Consider the following 16,907-nt stretch of genomic DNA (forward strand, 5'->3'; position numbering starts at 1 on the left):
AAGTCGTCAGTTTAGAGCGAAATCATCTCACTTAAAGATTAAAGTAATACATACAATTTTGATTAGAAGTGCTTTAAACATTTATATTCCTCACTACTAAAGTTAAAATCATTCACATAAGGTGCATTCCTTTCACATATGCTTCCTACATCATATTTTCTGGTCAAATTTGATTTACAAGACATTTGGGATTCCAGCCGTTTAACTAAAATTAACCAGATTGTCGTATTCAGCTTATTTAGAAGATAAAATTCGCTTCATCTAGTGTAAAAATTGAACAAAAAGATGCGAATTAGCCAATGTGTTGTAGTAAACATGGGAGATGTCTAACGTATGTAGCAGTAATTCAAATATCAATTATAAAAATAGTTTAAAGTTGATATTTGAATTACTTATAGTTTTTAACTGATAGTTTTTAAATTACAGCTGATATATGACTCTTTCCAAGATTTAGCCAATTTTTGATGTTTTGTCGCTAGTTTTTTCAAATAATGCACTAAGACTGGTTTCTTAGGTAAATACGACACACTTCAACCTTCGCGACATAACCAAATAATATATAATTGTAAATGCTTTATCATAACGTATTGGATCAATAACCATTTCGTTTAGATTGACTTCAACGGTGACCAAAGCTCTTTTTTGCTAAGCATGCCAATTGTTGTTGTTATTATTGGGGCTGTTGGGTAATCTAACCCTATTTGTAACTGATTGTACGAGAAACGATTTGATCTGCTAAACTAGCCCTATTAATAAACAATAACAAGTATTTTATTTAACTTTAATTACACCATGTGATCAATCATACTGCTGTCGCATCAATCACTTGTCCGATTATAAATTCTTGTAAAGAAATTAAATTTATTTTTTCGTCTTAAAAATGTATGAATAATTAAATTTTACAATAAAATTATTACAGAAAAAAATATATATTCGGCTTTAAATAAATATATATGGATGTCTTTATACTTGTAAATAAACAAATATTTAATTACAAAAACAAAATTTAAAAAATATTCAACGACTTACATTGTGAAAACAATACAATATTTGTATATTAATATGGGCTTCAACATGTCTTTAATAAAAAAATTTATTTAGTCTAACCAAAAACAAAAAATTACTACAGGATTGTGTCCGAAATAACAAAATTTTCAAAATCATAATAAATCGTTTTACTACAGCGATACCAGCATATATCATAAGTCACTACAAATCTTTGGAAAATAAATTCAACAACTGAAACAAATCCAAAAATCTTTAAAAATTTTCGATCCCTTATATCATTAACGAGATAAGGCATCGTTAATCATCGTTCATAACGTCTTGATTAGTATAAGGAAAATTTTTGTAAGGTGTAAAGTTATTAAAAAATCAATTTTACTACAATTTATCAAAACATATTTTTTCTGCAAAGTCTAATTTTAACGGAGAACTTTCAAGTTCTAAAATACAAAATTTGTCAATTTGATGCAAATTGTGTTTAGAAATTTTGAACATATTTTCTGATGATAAAATGTAGTAAAATTTATTTTCTAGAGCTTCACAAAAATTTCAATATTTCTAATAGAAACAATTCTGGAAATTCAAAACTATAAGCGAAGCCCTATTTTGTTAATGATGCATCCCTTTTGGAACTTTCGGGATTTTTGAGTTGACAAATTCATTTTTCAGAGATTCCTCGTGACTTATGATACATCCTGTTTATTGGTTGTGTTCAATGCGTGAATTTATCACATAGCGCACCCGCACAATTTAAAATCCCTGTGACAAATTCATTTAAAAAGTTGTGCGCATACACTATATAATACCAATACTGAACAACCGACAATATTAACGATTTTGTGATCTTTCCTAGAAACCTTTGTCACAAAAAACGAAAGAGTAAAGTTCTTTAAAATAGAATTAATAATATATTTTATATTTTTAATTAATTACAACCAGAGAATCAGATATTTCATCGTGCACGTAGCAGGCAACAGTATTTTCTATAAAATGCTGGCCAGTACTGGCAGCCAGTAGTACTAGCCATTTTTAGCCGCTATAATCTGTACAAAGGACAATAGTGGGTGGCAGTCAATAGTACTGAACGATATTAAATGCCTGTCTCAATCCGATCAATAGAAGCAGAGATATTCAAGAAAACGTCACCAAAGAAAACAATATAGAGATAAAAACCGCGTGCAGAAGAAGGTCGTGCGAATCGTTCCGGAATCGGAAAACTCCTTTTCTGTATTTTTTACAACGAAGGAACCCTATTTAAAAAAATTAACCATTTCCCAAAATTTACCGAATTTATTATCCGGTAGATTTATCCAACTAATAATTCATATTTATATAGTCATGGCAAAAGTTTTTAGACTATAAACTTTCGTTTTAAATGAAAATGGTCTCTAGAATCGATCATATATCCGTTAATATTTTCACATTTCCTACTATGTTTTTGACACTAATTGAATCACACACATTCTTGAACATGACCATTTATTTTTTTTAAAAGAAAAACTAGATTTCACACCATTTTAAAAACGTATTCAGTACTTTGGGAACGGAATGTTTGGTTTAACAATATTCCGTCCACTGAATATAATCAGCTATTCAAATGAAATGAGTAAAATATCCGTCAAAAATATAATTGTTTAGAGACAAACGTAGTTATAAACAGTATTAATATAATAAAAATATATTTCTATAAAATTATTATAATTTGTATAACAAATTTGTTATTTCAGGGCCGACATTTTCATTTAAAATATATATATAAATAATATTTAAAAAGAAAACTGTTCTGTTTTTTAACTAAATTTATTATGGTGGTGTGATACATTATAGATTTAAGACAATGCAATTTTGAAAAATTTGAGTTCCTTTAAATAATGTAAATAACTCTTGATAATAATTTGGTTATTTTGAATTACTATTTTTTAAACGTAAATGATATTTTTGGTAAACAATCCCTCTTAAATGTCTAACCAAATGTAAAAAAATATTTTTGTATATAATAACATTTAAAAATTTCCATTTTCTTACCTAACAATTGCTCGATTTAAACGAAAACGAATAAAAATAGTATAATATTAACGTTGATCTCAAAAATTTATATTTTAAAAATACGAAGAGTAGTATACGAAACTTTATAGACATGCTAGGATTATTAAAGACAAAAATTAAAACTGTAATGTTTCCCACCATAGGTGTTAATAAAACAAACAACATAACTCATATAGAATTATTGTACAATAATTTTTAAGCAGTAACAAATAAACATAAAATTTAAGAGCCTAGATCTCTTATTCAGATTTGAATAAAAAAAACTTGTATATATGTCAAAAGCGTTATGGAAATGTCTTTTGAATGATTATTAAAACTTGTACATTAAAAATAAATGTATAAACAATATTTTAATTTGATAGTTTTACTTAAATCCAATACCACTTAATCCAGTCTATAGAATAAATACCGGTAAAATCTGATATTTGTGGTTGATAAATTATCTTAATGATAACGGGGCCGGCTTTACCATATAGGCGAATTAGGCGAATGCTTAGTGGCCAATTAATGAGATACTATTGAGTATTTCTTGATTCTTCCCATTTCAATAGCCTCTGCTGAGCGAAGTAGCCTCAATAACGTAGAATTACTAAGGTTACTTCGAGTAACTTAATAATAACATTTTTTTTATTTGATTGTTGGGGGCCTCCAGAACATTCGGGGTCCGGTTGAGTCCATGCATTAATCCAGCCCTTTTCAGTGGGACAGAGTGATGAGCAGGAAAGACCATTCGGTAAATGGTTAGAACGAATGTTCTTGAAAATATGTAAAAATTGTACGAAAATTTCCCCCCTCTCCTAAACGTAATCTTCTGTCGGATGCCTGTTTGTGATACGGGGAAAAATCGGTCCAGAATTGATTTGTCTTACTTAGCAGTAAACCACAGATAATAGATTGTAACAAAAATAATCACAATGATAAAAAGAACCTTAATTTTAAGACATACTTTTTTAACGCTAAAGAGTACAAAGATCGCATCTGTACCAGCGACATTTTAAACTCCGCCCATTGGGCCTTATCAACAAAATTCAAGATGGAGGCTTTTCAAAATTCAAGATGGCGTGTTCATTATATTATATGTCTCGCGGCAGGAACAATTTTGGCTTTGGGCTCCCGATACCAACTGCAACATAATCTAATGTTACTAGATTTAAATTTAATATTATTTAATTTTACTTAAAATTTATTAATATTTAATAATAAATATTTAAGTTTTCTGTAATAGTGTCTCATTTTTGAACGCAAGGGCTAATAACTTCAGAACCCAATCAACTCCTCTATAGTCGACAAACTGAACTCAACCAATTCGTAATTACAAAAAAGTTAAACAGTTACAACAAAACAAGCTTTCAAATAAAAATTATGTTTTTTTATTAACAAAAAACAAGGGTGTCTCGTATATTATGGAATGAGGTGCTATTCGTTGTATGTGTGCAGGTTCTAAATATTTTTATTCTAAAATAAATATGAGATTTCATCATAATATTGCGTATATTATTAAATAAATAATATTAACAATAAAATAAAAAGATATAGAGCTTATAAATACTTTCGCGCGTGGCTCTAAAGCTGGTTCGGAACAAAATCAAAAATAAAAACCAAATTTTCATTTTCAATACTCCCAAAAGTTGCATTGCTGATTTCCATGTTATACACCGAGTTTTAAATTTATTAAATACTGATAGATCTAAAAATTAAAACAATTTCTGTGTATGGTCCTAAGTTTTAAAGGGTGCCAGCCTTCGGATGTACTGGAATTAAAAAAATAACTTGTTATCATGAAAAGAATTAATAATTCAAACTCTTTGATAACCCGAATTTTGCTTCAAATTTCCCCATCGTGTTTTTATTTATTGCAATTCCTTCAACCATTCCCAATATTTTTCCCAAGTTCAGATTTTATGAAATCGCACTCTAGTAACTAATTTCTCAATATTATTAGTTTACATATATACTAAACCGTCTAAATATAGCTCTGTAGCGAATCATCCAGTATTTTCTAGATTATTCTATTTATAAATAATGTAGGTTTACTTTAAATGTACCTATTAGAAAAATAGATTTTATTCCACTAGCATAAATATACTTTATAGTCCACGAAGAAGTATGTGTACTACGTTCTAAGAAATATTGATAATAAATAAATAATAAACAAATAAGTAAAAAAGTGCATTTGATTATTGAACAATTATTCTTAATATTTACTGTGTCATTTTGTTTTATTCAAACCATCAAATTAATCAACATTTATTGTGTGTTGTAAATTATTTAGTTCAGTAGTTATTGAGAATATTTTTAGACATTTTATAAAATGAAAATCAGCAATAGGATAAAGACTGGATCTCCCACTGAATCCTTCTGTGAGTGTGTTCCACAAAAAGATTTACAGTGTTCTTGTGGCGAAGATCAAGATGGTAATAATTTTATTTTAATCAGTTTTTATTTCCAAATATTTTTTATCGATAAGTATATAATCTGAACTCATTTCATAATTTTTTTTTCATTTCAATAGTAAATTGGGCGTGGGATAATAAACATTTATCAAGACAAACTGTTTTAAGTAACTGCGATAAAGATGTTAGATTTCATCCTGGTTACAGTTCTGGTACAGCAGCTGTTCGGGGTAATGTCATATGCTTACCTGGGTACCACTATTTTTGGGAAATAAAAATGTTAACTTCTTTGTATGGAACTGACGTGGTGAGTGAAATAAGGATATGAACGATTTATTTTATTGAACTCATAATTTAATCTTTTGTATCCGAATCACCGAAGTACGATTCGGTTTTCTACGAAGTGTTATATTCAATCGTTATTTTTTACAGATGGTAGGAGTGGGCACAGAAAAAGCAGAAATTCGAGTATGGGCATACAGATTTTGCAGTGTTCTCGGCCAAGATGAACACTCATGGGGATATTCTTATCGAGGTTGTAGACAACATAAAGGTCAATTTCATTCATATGGTCCACGTTTCGGTCAAGGTAGTATTATCGGCGTTCATCTTGATATGTGTGCTGGAACGATTGAATTTTTCCACAATCGGCAACCATTGGGAGTTGCTTTCCAAAATGTTGGTGCAGTTGGTGCACTTTATCCAATGGTATCATCAACAGCCGCCAGATCCGCAATGCGTATAATTAATGCAGTCTCTTATCCACCAAACTTACAATTAGATTGCCTTCTTACAATAGGAAAAAGTCGTAAATTAATCGATGAATTATACACAATACCCGGATTGCGAAAAGCATTGTCTGAATTTTGGTGGGTAATGACTTACTCTGCAGGTAATTATTAATATCCAATCTTTAGATTCTCGATTATATAGCGGCCGTATTACAAAGCTGGTAGGTAATTTCACATGGTAAAGGCAGGTTAAAAAAAATTTCAAAATTTCTAGATACAAAAAGTTCTCTATTAGTTAGTGTATCACTAAACCTTATTTTTACCAATACAAACTCTTACTTTATTTTTCGTTAAAATAAACTTTTTGGACATATTGAAAGGGACAGCGCTACGATTTCTGTTTTTTTTATACATAATAGTCCAAAAGAATGAATACGGCTAAAAGACTCGGTAGGATATTAAAATGATGGTGATGGTATAACATGATCTTGGGTTTGAACATGAAGTCCATTTTCAAATTGATACGAAGGTCATTTTAATTTTTTTTAAACTATATACATAATACGATCGCTATATATCGATACATCTCCTTAAAAAAAATCAAAGTTTTAAAAACCAAATTTAACGGAAATTATTAAAATTTGTATTTAGACGAAATGGATACTTTTAAGAATAAATTAGAAATCAGAAAACGAAAAGCTGATCCAAATTGGAATGACGAACCCGTTAACATACAGACAAATTTATCATCACATAATATAGTAACACTTATGCAATCCGATAACGTAAGAATGGGTGAGTATTTAATTCAACTTTAATGTTTAAAGTTTCTCTGTCCGTTTTACAAATTCTCTTAATTTAACGAAAATTGAATTCACAAATAAGCTCGCATTGTATCAAAACATAAAATATTACTAACCTGTCTTATCAACAAAACTTCATATACATTTGAATATTAGCTAAGTTGACCAATCAATAGAAACAAAATTGAGTTGACCTTGTAAAATGTATAAGAGTTTTTTTTATTGGTTTGATATCGTCATATACGTGTTTGAACGTTTGAATTTTCAACCTTGATGAGTTTTCACTTGTAAATGTTGTAAAAAACATCGAAAATCAATTTTTTGTAATTATTTTATTATCATAGCAAGACATTTCTGCGTTATTATAAAAATTTGCATGAACATTACTACCTTTTTTTCTTCATTGATTTCTGCCAGGCCAGTAATTTCTGTTAATTACAGTACATGGTAGTTTGTTTACCATAAAAAAAAGAAATAGTTAAAAGAGTACAACAGAATACGAATATTTCAAAAGAATTACGAAAGGTGAGTCATGAATCATCTTCGTTCAGTCTCGTCGAGCTTATCTACCAAACAATTTAACACTCCCTCTATTTCAGTTCTTGTAATCTTAGCACTTCTTTATAAATGCATTCTGGGTAAGAGCTCATGGACCCCAACCATTCGAATAAAATTGATTCAAATTATTGAACAAGAAATATAATAATTAAGATATTGAGTCAAGTAAAGATGTTTCTTTTATTTTTTGTGATAAAATAATTTCTGGACACTGTAATTTAGAAACTACTGTGAAATAAAAAAAGTATAATTTGTAACTTTTACAAAAACAACGTAACTCGCTCCGGTGATAAAATAATTACAAATAATATAATTTGATTTCTACTTTCAATATGGTGTCGCAAGTTGTAATCTATCAAGTTTCGGAATAAATCATTTATACGCGGTTGAAGATATCCACCAATTTGTATATCTTTTACAAGGTAAACATACATTTCAATTGCCAAAGATTTGTATGTGAAAATATTTTATTCAAATTTTAGATTAGAAATGTAAGGATGTCCTGTTTTGCTTATGATACATTATTAGAATATCGAATAAATATGAGTATATTGAGCTCGAAATTATTGATTTGGCTGTGCATTTGATAAATAAATTGATTAAAAAAATTCTTCATGAAGAATATATTATATTCAAGAAAAACTAGTAACATTCCTTCAATTTTATGTCTTCCAATGTTATTTTGTAAATTTTAATATTTCAGCAATCTATTTTGACATAATTGGAAATAATGTAGAAAATTGATATCGTGATGAAAGTGAGATCAGGCCCAAATGTGATATTTTCTGTGATTCAAAAAAAAAATTACTTAAAAAAGATCATTTGTTATAGGAAAACTATTAAATTCTATTTTTTGCAGTGAGGCCACTTAAGCAACCTAGAAAGTCAAGCAACCCACGCAAGGTTGATTCAACCGAGCTTGAACCTGGATTACAATCCGGGTGAAGTCGTTTGACTTTAAAAGTAAAATGGGAGGCCTCTAAATTTGTTTTTAGTTATTTTTGGTACTATTTTACATTATGATATTCTGAATGCCATCTTCAAAGTTTTCGATTAACATTAATGTAAAATGGAATTAAATTTCAATCAGTACGTAGTAACGTTGTTTCGCGTTAAATATAAATAAAATTTTTAAATCGTACAAACAAATTTGAAGATTATAAAACAGAAGAGGAGCAGACCTTTGCAGAATGTTTTAAAAATATGTTTTTTTAGAAAGGATTTCATAATAAACGTGACCATAATGTCCATATTTTGAATTGAGGAAATTATTTTTATAGTTTTAAGACGAATATGATATTTAAAATTATTTAAAAAAAAAATTAAAATGGATATTTGTAAGAAATTTATAAATCGAAAATTAGGGATGTTATGGATATGAAATCCGATATACGAAATTTTATTAGTCTTGTACGAAATTACTTCGAATCGTTACGAAAATTAAGAGTTGTTAATTGATTCGGTTAAGATTTGGGGATTAATAGACTTTGGCGATAAAAAAAGCGATCGTAATATAATAATATGCAAAATAAAAATACTTTGGATTGTTAAAAAGTAATAACTTCGCCTCTAATTCCGAATTTCCATAACATACCCTGGTGGATAAATCAGCTAACGTAACACAATAAGAGAAGCAATATATCATATCGCGAAATAAATTCATTCATAAACTTTAAAAATTTATAATTAAGTCCTTTTTTTTACATGAGTTTTGGTTATCATATTAATCTTGGCCTTTTCATTCATTATTTTCTATTCATTGACCATATCATAAACAAATTTCGTGATTCTGAATAAATAAGAGGAATTTGGTATTACTGACAAAAAATTATTTTAGTAGTATGCAAGTTAAAATGAAATAATTCATTATATTCATTCCTCCAAGTTTATTTTTAAGAAAATAATTTAATTTTTATTTTAAGACAGATTTTACACGTTCAAATATTTTTCGCAAACGTGCTTAAATTTATGTTTCAAGATTCTGAAACATAATTTTCAATTCATTTAAGATTTCATCGTACGAAATCGCGATGATGACTAACTCAAATTGAGCTCAGAAGTTTATATTTAGTCCCCAAATAGTTGTCCCATAAACCGAAATTTGCAATTGCCTATTGGAATCGTCATTTTGATTATTGCAAAATGTCAATTCTTATTTGGTTTATGGATATATGATAGGATTTTGATGTCTAGAACTTTTCAAATTGTGACTATGAGTTTTAGGTAGCTCATTGTACTTGTGGCTTTAAAAATCCCTTTGTGTACATAAAACCCGACAATATTCTATTATGTCCTAATTAAATGGCGGTATCGAAATAAATTGGATACATGTAGGTTTTCAGCACAACGTGATGGTCCGTGGTATTGTTTCATGTTATAAATTGTTGATGAACAAAACTTCAGCCTGTTTGCGAAAAATAGATGAAAGGTGTAAAGCTGTATCAAACGATTCAGAATCTGTGATTCTAGTCAATTAATTTTGTATGTTTGGTGATAAGTACATATTTACTGTTGTGCCATAAATGAAATGCAAACAAAATATATTTTTTTCATCACCAGACATCAAATATTGCACAATAAAATTATTAAATATATTTTTTCATAAATGTGTGTTACTCTCTGCAGCTCTTGTATTGGTTCCACCACCGCGTTAAGTAGAATCGAATAGCAGTAAAAATAATTATCGTGAAGATTAATTGTATCGGGACTGAATGGTCAATTTGATTTTCCGAGAACTCATATATAACTCCGTGTTTAGTTTTTATGCCATCGACCATGAATAAATTCCATTAACATTTTCGATTATTAATCATATTGTAAATATTAATTTTAATTTGGCGTTTAAAATCTTACAGTACAAAGCAATGGAAAATAATTTATAACAGAACGAGTAATAACTAAGCAGCAAAGGCAGGCATGTATTGCAGGTGAACTTAAAGACGTTTCATTCTAAAATTTAGAAATTTAGTCATTATAACGTTACAAAACCAAAACAGAGATAAACAAATTTCTTAATGTTTCCTCGAACTTAGTGAATATTTTAGCCAACAATCTATGTATGGATTGTGAAAATATTTTTAAAGCCGCACTGCATGCCTCAACCTCCTTAATTTAAATAACCACAAACGTAATTGTAGTGCACCATTTAGAATGGGGTTTCTAGAACAGAATAAATAAACAATAAAATCAAATTAACAATAAGTTTCATATTGTTTTTATTTAATTCATGTTAATATATTCCTTTTATAATGAAATATTCATTCATATTTAGCAAAATAATTAGAATTACTTAAGACTATTAATTATTGTTAGGTTCAAAGTTCGTAACGTAATTTTTGTAATTACTCAAAATCTCTAAAAATTAGTACAAAGTTAAAATATATGGTATAAAAATTTATTTTAGACTATTTTTAAAAACGGAAATTTTTTTAAAGATTGGCGATTATTTTTTTTTTTAATACCTCATTTTTAATGCAAATTTTGATCAAGGGGGAATAATTCATTATATTCACCGGAAAGGCATGCTTTCTTAGAGTGAGCAAGCACATTTTTTGAAGTTATTAACTAATACATGTCATTAGTAATTCAAAAAACTCTCAAACTTTGATTTTCTATATTAATGCTTGTAATTTAATGTTCGAGCAAGATATAAATTTGCAGAAGAAAATAACCGATAATGTGACAAATGATAAATGCCCTTTCCGAAATGTAGACAAATTATAAATTCATCAGAACCGACAATATATATTACATGAATAAATACCTACTTAAAAAATCAAAACAACAATTGTGTTACGGTACAATCATCTTGGGTTTTCATCTCTCACTCAAGGTAACCTTTTAATGGCATAGAATTTGATTAATAGAATTCAATAGAAAAATTTTACAACTCAGACGTGATCGCATTATATCAATTTTTGGCCTTTTCTGCGCAACAAAACTTTGATAAAAAATATGTTTCGTCTTCAGACTAAAAAATGTTTATTGGGCACAAATCAAATTTCATAGTATTGTTAGTCAGATTTAATATTTTATGGATATAAATATAATACCAACTCGGTAACATTAAAAGTAATTTTTCAAGAAGTCAAAAGCATTGAACTACTAAATTATTTTCATAATTTATAAAGCCTTGCTTTTCTTCTTGAATTTGGTTTATATTTCATTCCCAAAAATACGAAAATTTTGATAAGGAATTTTTTTTTTTCAAAGTAATGTATGGTCTTTAAATCGGTAACACAACTGTTTTTCTATTTTAAATATTTTCGGTAATATTTGCAATCAAAGTTTTGTTGAACAGAAAAGTCACAAAAACTTTTTTTTGTTCGGTCTCTTGTTTATGGAAACAAAAAATTTTTTTTTATTGTATTCTACTCATCAACGCTATATGTTAACAATAGTTTACATTGTTTGCAAAATGTGAGAGGCAAGTAGGATAATCTGTTTTAAATGACTGTAGTATTAATTTTCCATTGCTTGTATAAGTATTTTAATACAGAATAAATAAATTCTATTTACAAATATCTTTAACACTGAATGTAAATTTCAATTAAATTATATAATTTTTTTTGGTTTTTAAATATTGATGTATTTTATTTTTTAAGTATAGAATTTGTTTTCTTAATTATTCATAAATTATTTAATGCAAAGAAAATATGTATCTAAATGTGTAATAATAAAATTATTATAATTTATTTCATTGTGTTATTTCTTTAATAATCCTGGTATTACGTGTTAATTGCATAGAAAATTTTTCAAACAAATTAGATACTTTATCCGACGCACATTCCTCAAAAGTAACGATTTAGCTGAACAAAAATAATTAGGTAAATCAGTTGATTAGTGAAATAGGTTAAGAAATAATGGTTTGATTTATCAAATTAAAAAAAAAACCCCCATCCACCGAGTTTCATCAAATTACAAAACAAAAATTTTTTTGCGATTTTATCAAAGGGCTACTACCCCTTAAAAAAAATTGCAAAAAATCGAGAAATTTTTTTTTAATCTCTAATTTTGATGAAACATAGTAAATAAGGTAATTTTGACCCAAAAAGTACAAAAATCGGGAGCATTTAACGACTGGTTGAATAGTTTTGGAGATACGGACTGAAATCGATACAAATATTGCGATATCTCAGAAACTCTGCATCCAATCATTAAATTAACCTGATTTTTATACTTTTTGGATCAAAATTACCCCATCCACCGAGTTTCATCAAATTCCAAAACAAAATTTTTTTTGCGATTTTCTCGATTATATCAAAGGGGTACCCCTTAAAAAAATGGCAAAAAATCGAGAAATTTTTTTTATCTCCAATTTTGATAAAACTCAATATATAAGGTAATTTTGACCCAAAAAGTACAAAAATCGGTTGCATTTCATGACTAGTCGAATAGTTTTTGAGATACGAATTAAAATCGAACCGAACATTGCGATATGTCAGAAACTCATTGCATTGCAACTTATTATAGGTGAAATAATTTTTAAAATCGGTTAAGTAGTTACAATAGTCAAAAATTTTCATACAAACCTATGTTTTATCTATGATACAAACTATCATCCCCTTTTCACCACCAAAGTTACAGAGTTTCATAAAAACTTCCATCTCCAATTTGACCCTCTTAAAGAATGAACAAAATAAAATAAAGTTTTGTCTCAAAACCATGAGCTCATATATCAAGTTTTATATTTCTAACTTCAAAAATGACATAGTTTCATATAAACTTTCACCCCCTTGATGAATGAATTTTTTGAAAATAGTAATACAGAAAGCTTTTGTAGTGGACCATGCTCATATATCATTTTTTATATTTATAACTTCAAAATTGAACAAGTTTCATACCAACTTCCAACACTCATTTTAACTCCTTGGGGGATTAATTTCCGCAAATCTTTTTACCGACTTTAATGGAAATCTCATCATGTTGTAACTTCATATGTGTAACTCCTACAAAACGGCACAGAATTAGCCGACCCGAAACGGTTACGGCTAATTCTGTACTCGATATATCTAGGGATCGATTACAGTTGTCACAAAAAATGGACTAATGAAATGCATGAAGGTGTCAAAACCTAACTGAGGAACTAAGTTAGGTTCTAAGTTAAAGTTTTTTTAACTGTAAACAAATGGTTTAATTTATTTTAAATTTAAACAAGTGTACAATCAAACTTTTTGAATGTATAGATTTGTAATGTATAATTATGTATTTTTAAAATAACTAAATAAAAAAAATCTTAGCTACTGAGACTTTTTATTTATTTTCTATTCGTAGATATCTTCTTTGTCTGCAACATATCTCACTATATCTGCAGGTCTAACTAATTTCTCTGCATCTCCATCAGGAATTTCGAACCCTATTAAAATATAATGCTATTAGTTAGATATTAAATTAGGATTTTTTTTCGGAATTAAGCCCTTTCCTTTATCCCATACATTTTTTTTTGTCATCGATATCCAAAATATGCTAACCGACCCATGTTAATATGTTCTTTTGAAAATAGTTTCCATTCTAATCTCCATTTTGAAAATAGTTTTTGATCAATATCAATCGATTACACAAAAAAAATAGTGGGGAGTTTCGAAAAAAATACTTGAATTTAAATCTTACCAAATTCATCTTCCATTGCCATTATAACTTCTACATGATCTAATGAATCCAGACCAAGGTCATTAATAAAATGTGATTCCAATTTTAACTAAAAGAACGTTGGCATTATTTTACAAATTTAATAAATTTACTATATCGGAAAATCATGTAAATCTCTTATAACATTAAAAAATCAGGATTTTTTATGTATTTAAACAATTTGAAAATTATAGAAATCAATTTTTGTAAAGCTTAATAATTGCTAAACTATTTAGATTTTAAACGCATGAAGGAAAAACATGATTTTCTTAATTTAAATTTAAGAGGCTTGCACTGAAACCAAAATTTACCTTTTCTGGATCAATTTTATCGTACAATTTAAGAACAAGTAATACTCTATCACGAATTAGATCTAAAGATAAGGGATCCTTCGCACTGTAGGCTCGTGTGAAAGACAGGGCAAGCCTCTGGAAAAGAAAAATTCATAAAATTAATTATGTACCTCTTGTGCAGTTATTTTATCATAACTGGCGACAACTTTAAGCACTCTATCTTCAATTTGCTTTAAGGTTAACGTTTGAGAATCTGCTGTAGTAGTCGAGTATAATTTTTGAAATTGCATCTAATAAATTTTAAGGTTAGGTATATGTTACATAAGTGTCTCAAAAAACTTATTCAAATTTATTATAAAATTCATTATTAAAATTGTAAAATGTAATAATCAATTACCTCAGAAGGTTTTAAAAATGTTGGAACTAGTGAATTTGTACATAAATATCTTTGTTCTACTTTATGGATTTCTTTGGAGATAGCTGAACATGCCGGTGACCGCAAAATTATTGATGATTGCCTAATTAAACTATTAGGGCGAAATAATCTCACAAAAGATGTCATTTTGTAAATGTTTAACTTCGCCGAATTTATGGAAGGATATTATTCAATAATTAGACAAATTTGTTTCTTAATGGCGCACTCTCCATGCACGACTAGAAATTTATTTACTATTTTGTACACCAGAGTTCCATACATTTAGGGAATTTTGTTATTTAATGGTTATTTATTCTCAAAAGTCAAAAGTCAAATCAATACCAACGTCTGTCAAATTCAAATAGTTGTTTTGCTGCAAAAAAAATTTTAAATAATTGGAACTTTTTCTGTTTGAATTGATAAATATATGTGTCCAGAATTGACAGGAACAATTACTATGTCAGATATAAAAAATTTGAGACCTGGTCAAGAAGAATTTCCTTTACTGGCAGAATTAGCGGGCTTAAGTGCTGATCCCAGAGTTTATAAGTAAGGAATTTTAATGAATTTACTTCTTATTTAAATCCTAGGTATGTTCGTAATACGTATCACGGCTAGTTGGATACTGTAGTCAACATTTATTAAGTTAAGGATGGTTAAGGATAACATTTGTGACGTTTTCAAGAAGTCATTCATGATAATGATGTTTTCCGATGGTTCTCCAAAGCCGAGTATGGAAAATGCTTCCAAGAATTATTTCAAATTTTGAGTAAACCACTATTTTATTGGAGAAAGAAGCGTTAATGGCTACCAAGTCCTCTAATTTTTTGTAATTTATTATGGACTTTTTATGCCTGATAAAACAGTGTCATCATACCAAAGTTGACTTCGTCCCAAAGTTTATCAAAAACGCGGATTCCGTTTTAAATGAATTTGAAAAAGCGAATTTAAAATCTGACTTGTGGTCATCTACCGCCCAAACAAAGCAACTTCGTGGTACAATAAGTTAGACTAAGGTTGTTTTTGAAGTGAACTTTACGTTGCAGAGCGTTGTAAGACCTTTTCAAGACGCCTTCCCCACCCGTAGATACTTTTTTCTGAATTTATTCAGTTATATGTAAGTCTTATTTTGTTTTATTGAAATATAATACTTTTTAAATTGTTTCAGAATTTTGATTGCATTACTGAACAATGATACACCTCCAAATACAATTTACAAATTATTGAAAATTATAAGAAAAACTTCATCATTGGTAAATCATAATTAAAAAAATATGTGTGATAAATCCATTAATTTAGACAAAATTATTTTGATATTTTTTACGAAATCTATGAAATAGAATTCAAATTAGCAGTATTTGTGAGCTTTCATATTTAAATCATTTAAAATGTTATTATTTATATTTTTTAAATAAATTTTGAAATTTATAATGACATTTAAAAAAATTGAAAGCACTATTACAGGTAAGGTAATATATAAAGACCAGGTATTTGAATCATTGATGCCGTTGCGCCGCCACCAGTGTGTTCAGCATACTAACTGACTGTCAAATAAAGTACTTCCACACTGACTGCTGAGTTATGTTGGATCGACCTTATTCAGAAGATTTCTACCCTTCATATTTAAAAGTTGATACCACTCAATGAATAGTATTACAAATTTGATTGATTTTATAAAATCATATTTTTAATATTCCAAGAAATGATAATGTTGAAAATATAAATATTTAAGTAAACAAATTCCTATAAATTGTGCTGTATACAGGATGGGCCAAAAGTCACTACTCATTGTTCTATTTGTGTTTGTTGAATAGCACGATGGGAAGTAATTTAAACTCTTCATAACTTTTAAACGAGAATCTACCACCACGAACACTCGCTGTGTAAGTGGAGCTGGAAAGTAAAAATCAGATCTAATATTAAATTAAGAAAAATAATTCATGAGAACTGTACATTTGAAACAAAAATATAAAAACAGAATTCGTACGCCTGATGCCAATTTTAATCACAAAATCGTGTTTTTTTTTTTTAAATTT

The 16,907-nt window shown here is 28.2% G+C and overlaps 2 protein-coding genes across 5 annotated transcripts; one reads left to right on the forward strand and one right to left on the reverse strand.

Moving 5' to 3' along the window:
* The first annotated feature begins 5,179 nt into the window (after nt 1–5,179).
* Nucleotides 5,180–10,730, forward strand: LOC123293177 (SPRY domain-containing SOCS box protein 3). 3 transcript variants are annotated; one of them, XM_044873905.1, is made up of 5 exons: nt 5,180–5,465; nt 5,564–5,751; nt 5,877–6,336; nt 6,827–6,970; nt 8,396–8,838. In XM_044873905.1, the coding sequence occupies exons 1-5, from the start codon at nt 5,363–5,365 to the stop codon at nt 8,479–8,481; spliced, it is 981 nt and encodes a 326-aa protein (XP_044729840.1). In that variant the 5' UTR covers nt 5,180–5,362; the 3' UTR covers nt 8,482–8,838. The 3 variants fall into 3 exon arrangements, with proteins under 3 accessions (XP_044729840.1, XP_044729843.1, XP_044729842.1); XM_044873908.1 differs by lacking the exon at nt 8,396–8,838 and adding an exon at nt 10,162–10,730 and having other exon boundaries at nt 5,181–5,465; XM_044873907.1 differs by having other exon boundaries at nt 5,181–5,465; nt 8,240–8,462.
* Nucleotides 10,731–13,644: 2,914 nt separating this feature from the next.
* LOC123292044 (acyl carrier protein, mitochondrial) lies at nt 13,645–15,118 on the reverse strand. Of its 2 annotated transcripts, XM_044872547.1 has the most exons (5): nt 14,854–15,118; nt 14,627–14,746; nt 14,475–14,591; nt 14,146–14,233; nt 13,645–13,891 (listed from the first exon to the last, which is right to left on the reverse strand). In XM_044872547.1, the coding sequence occupies exons 1-5, from the start codon at nt 15,016–15,018 to the stop codon at nt 13,800–13,802; spliced, it is 582 nt and encodes a 193-aa protein (XP_044728482.1). In that variant the 5' UTR covers nt 15,019–15,118; the 3' UTR covers nt 13,645–13,799. The 2 variants fall into 2 exon arrangements, with proteins under 2 accessions (XP_044728482.1, XP_044728483.1); XM_044872548.1 differs by lacking the exon at nt 14,627–14,746.
* Between the last annotated feature and the right edge of the window lie 1,789 nt (nt 15,119–16,907).

The sequence above is a fragment of the Chrysoperla carnea genome, chromosome 2 (genome assembly GCF_905475395.1).
Source record: "Chrysoperla carnea chromosome 2, inChrCarn1.1, whole genome shotgun sequence".
NCBI classification, from domain to species: Eukaryota; Metazoa; Arthropoda; class Insecta; order Neuroptera; family Chrysopidae; genus Chrysoperla; species Chrysoperla carnea.

Bases quoted from the DNA above. Each gene is read 5' to 3' on its own strand.
- LOC123293177 (XM_044873905.1), top strand. From the start codon at position 5,363: ATGAAAATCAGCAATAGGATAAAGACTGGATCTCCCACTGAATCCTTC. The intron at 5,466-5,563 runs GTAATAATTTTA...TCATTTCAATAG, and splicing joins TTGTGGCGAAGATCAAGATG to TAAATTGGGCGTGGGATAAT. The intron at 6,337-6,826 runs GTAATTATTAAT...ATTTGTATTTAG, and splicing joins GGTAATGACTTACTCTGCAG to ACGAAATGGATACTTTTAAG.
- LOC123292044 (XM_044872547.1), bottom strand. From the start codon at position 15,018: ATGACATCTTTTGTGAGATTATTTCGCCCTAATAGTTTAATTAGGCAA. The intron at 14,234-14,474 runs GTAAATTTTGGT...ACGTTCTTTTAG, and splicing joins ATAAAATTGATCCAGAAAAG to TTAAAATTGGAATCACATTT. The intron at 13,892-14,145 runs GTAAGATTTAAA...ATATTTTAATAG, and splicing joins GGCAATGGAAGATGAATTTG to GGTTCGAAATTCCTGATGGA.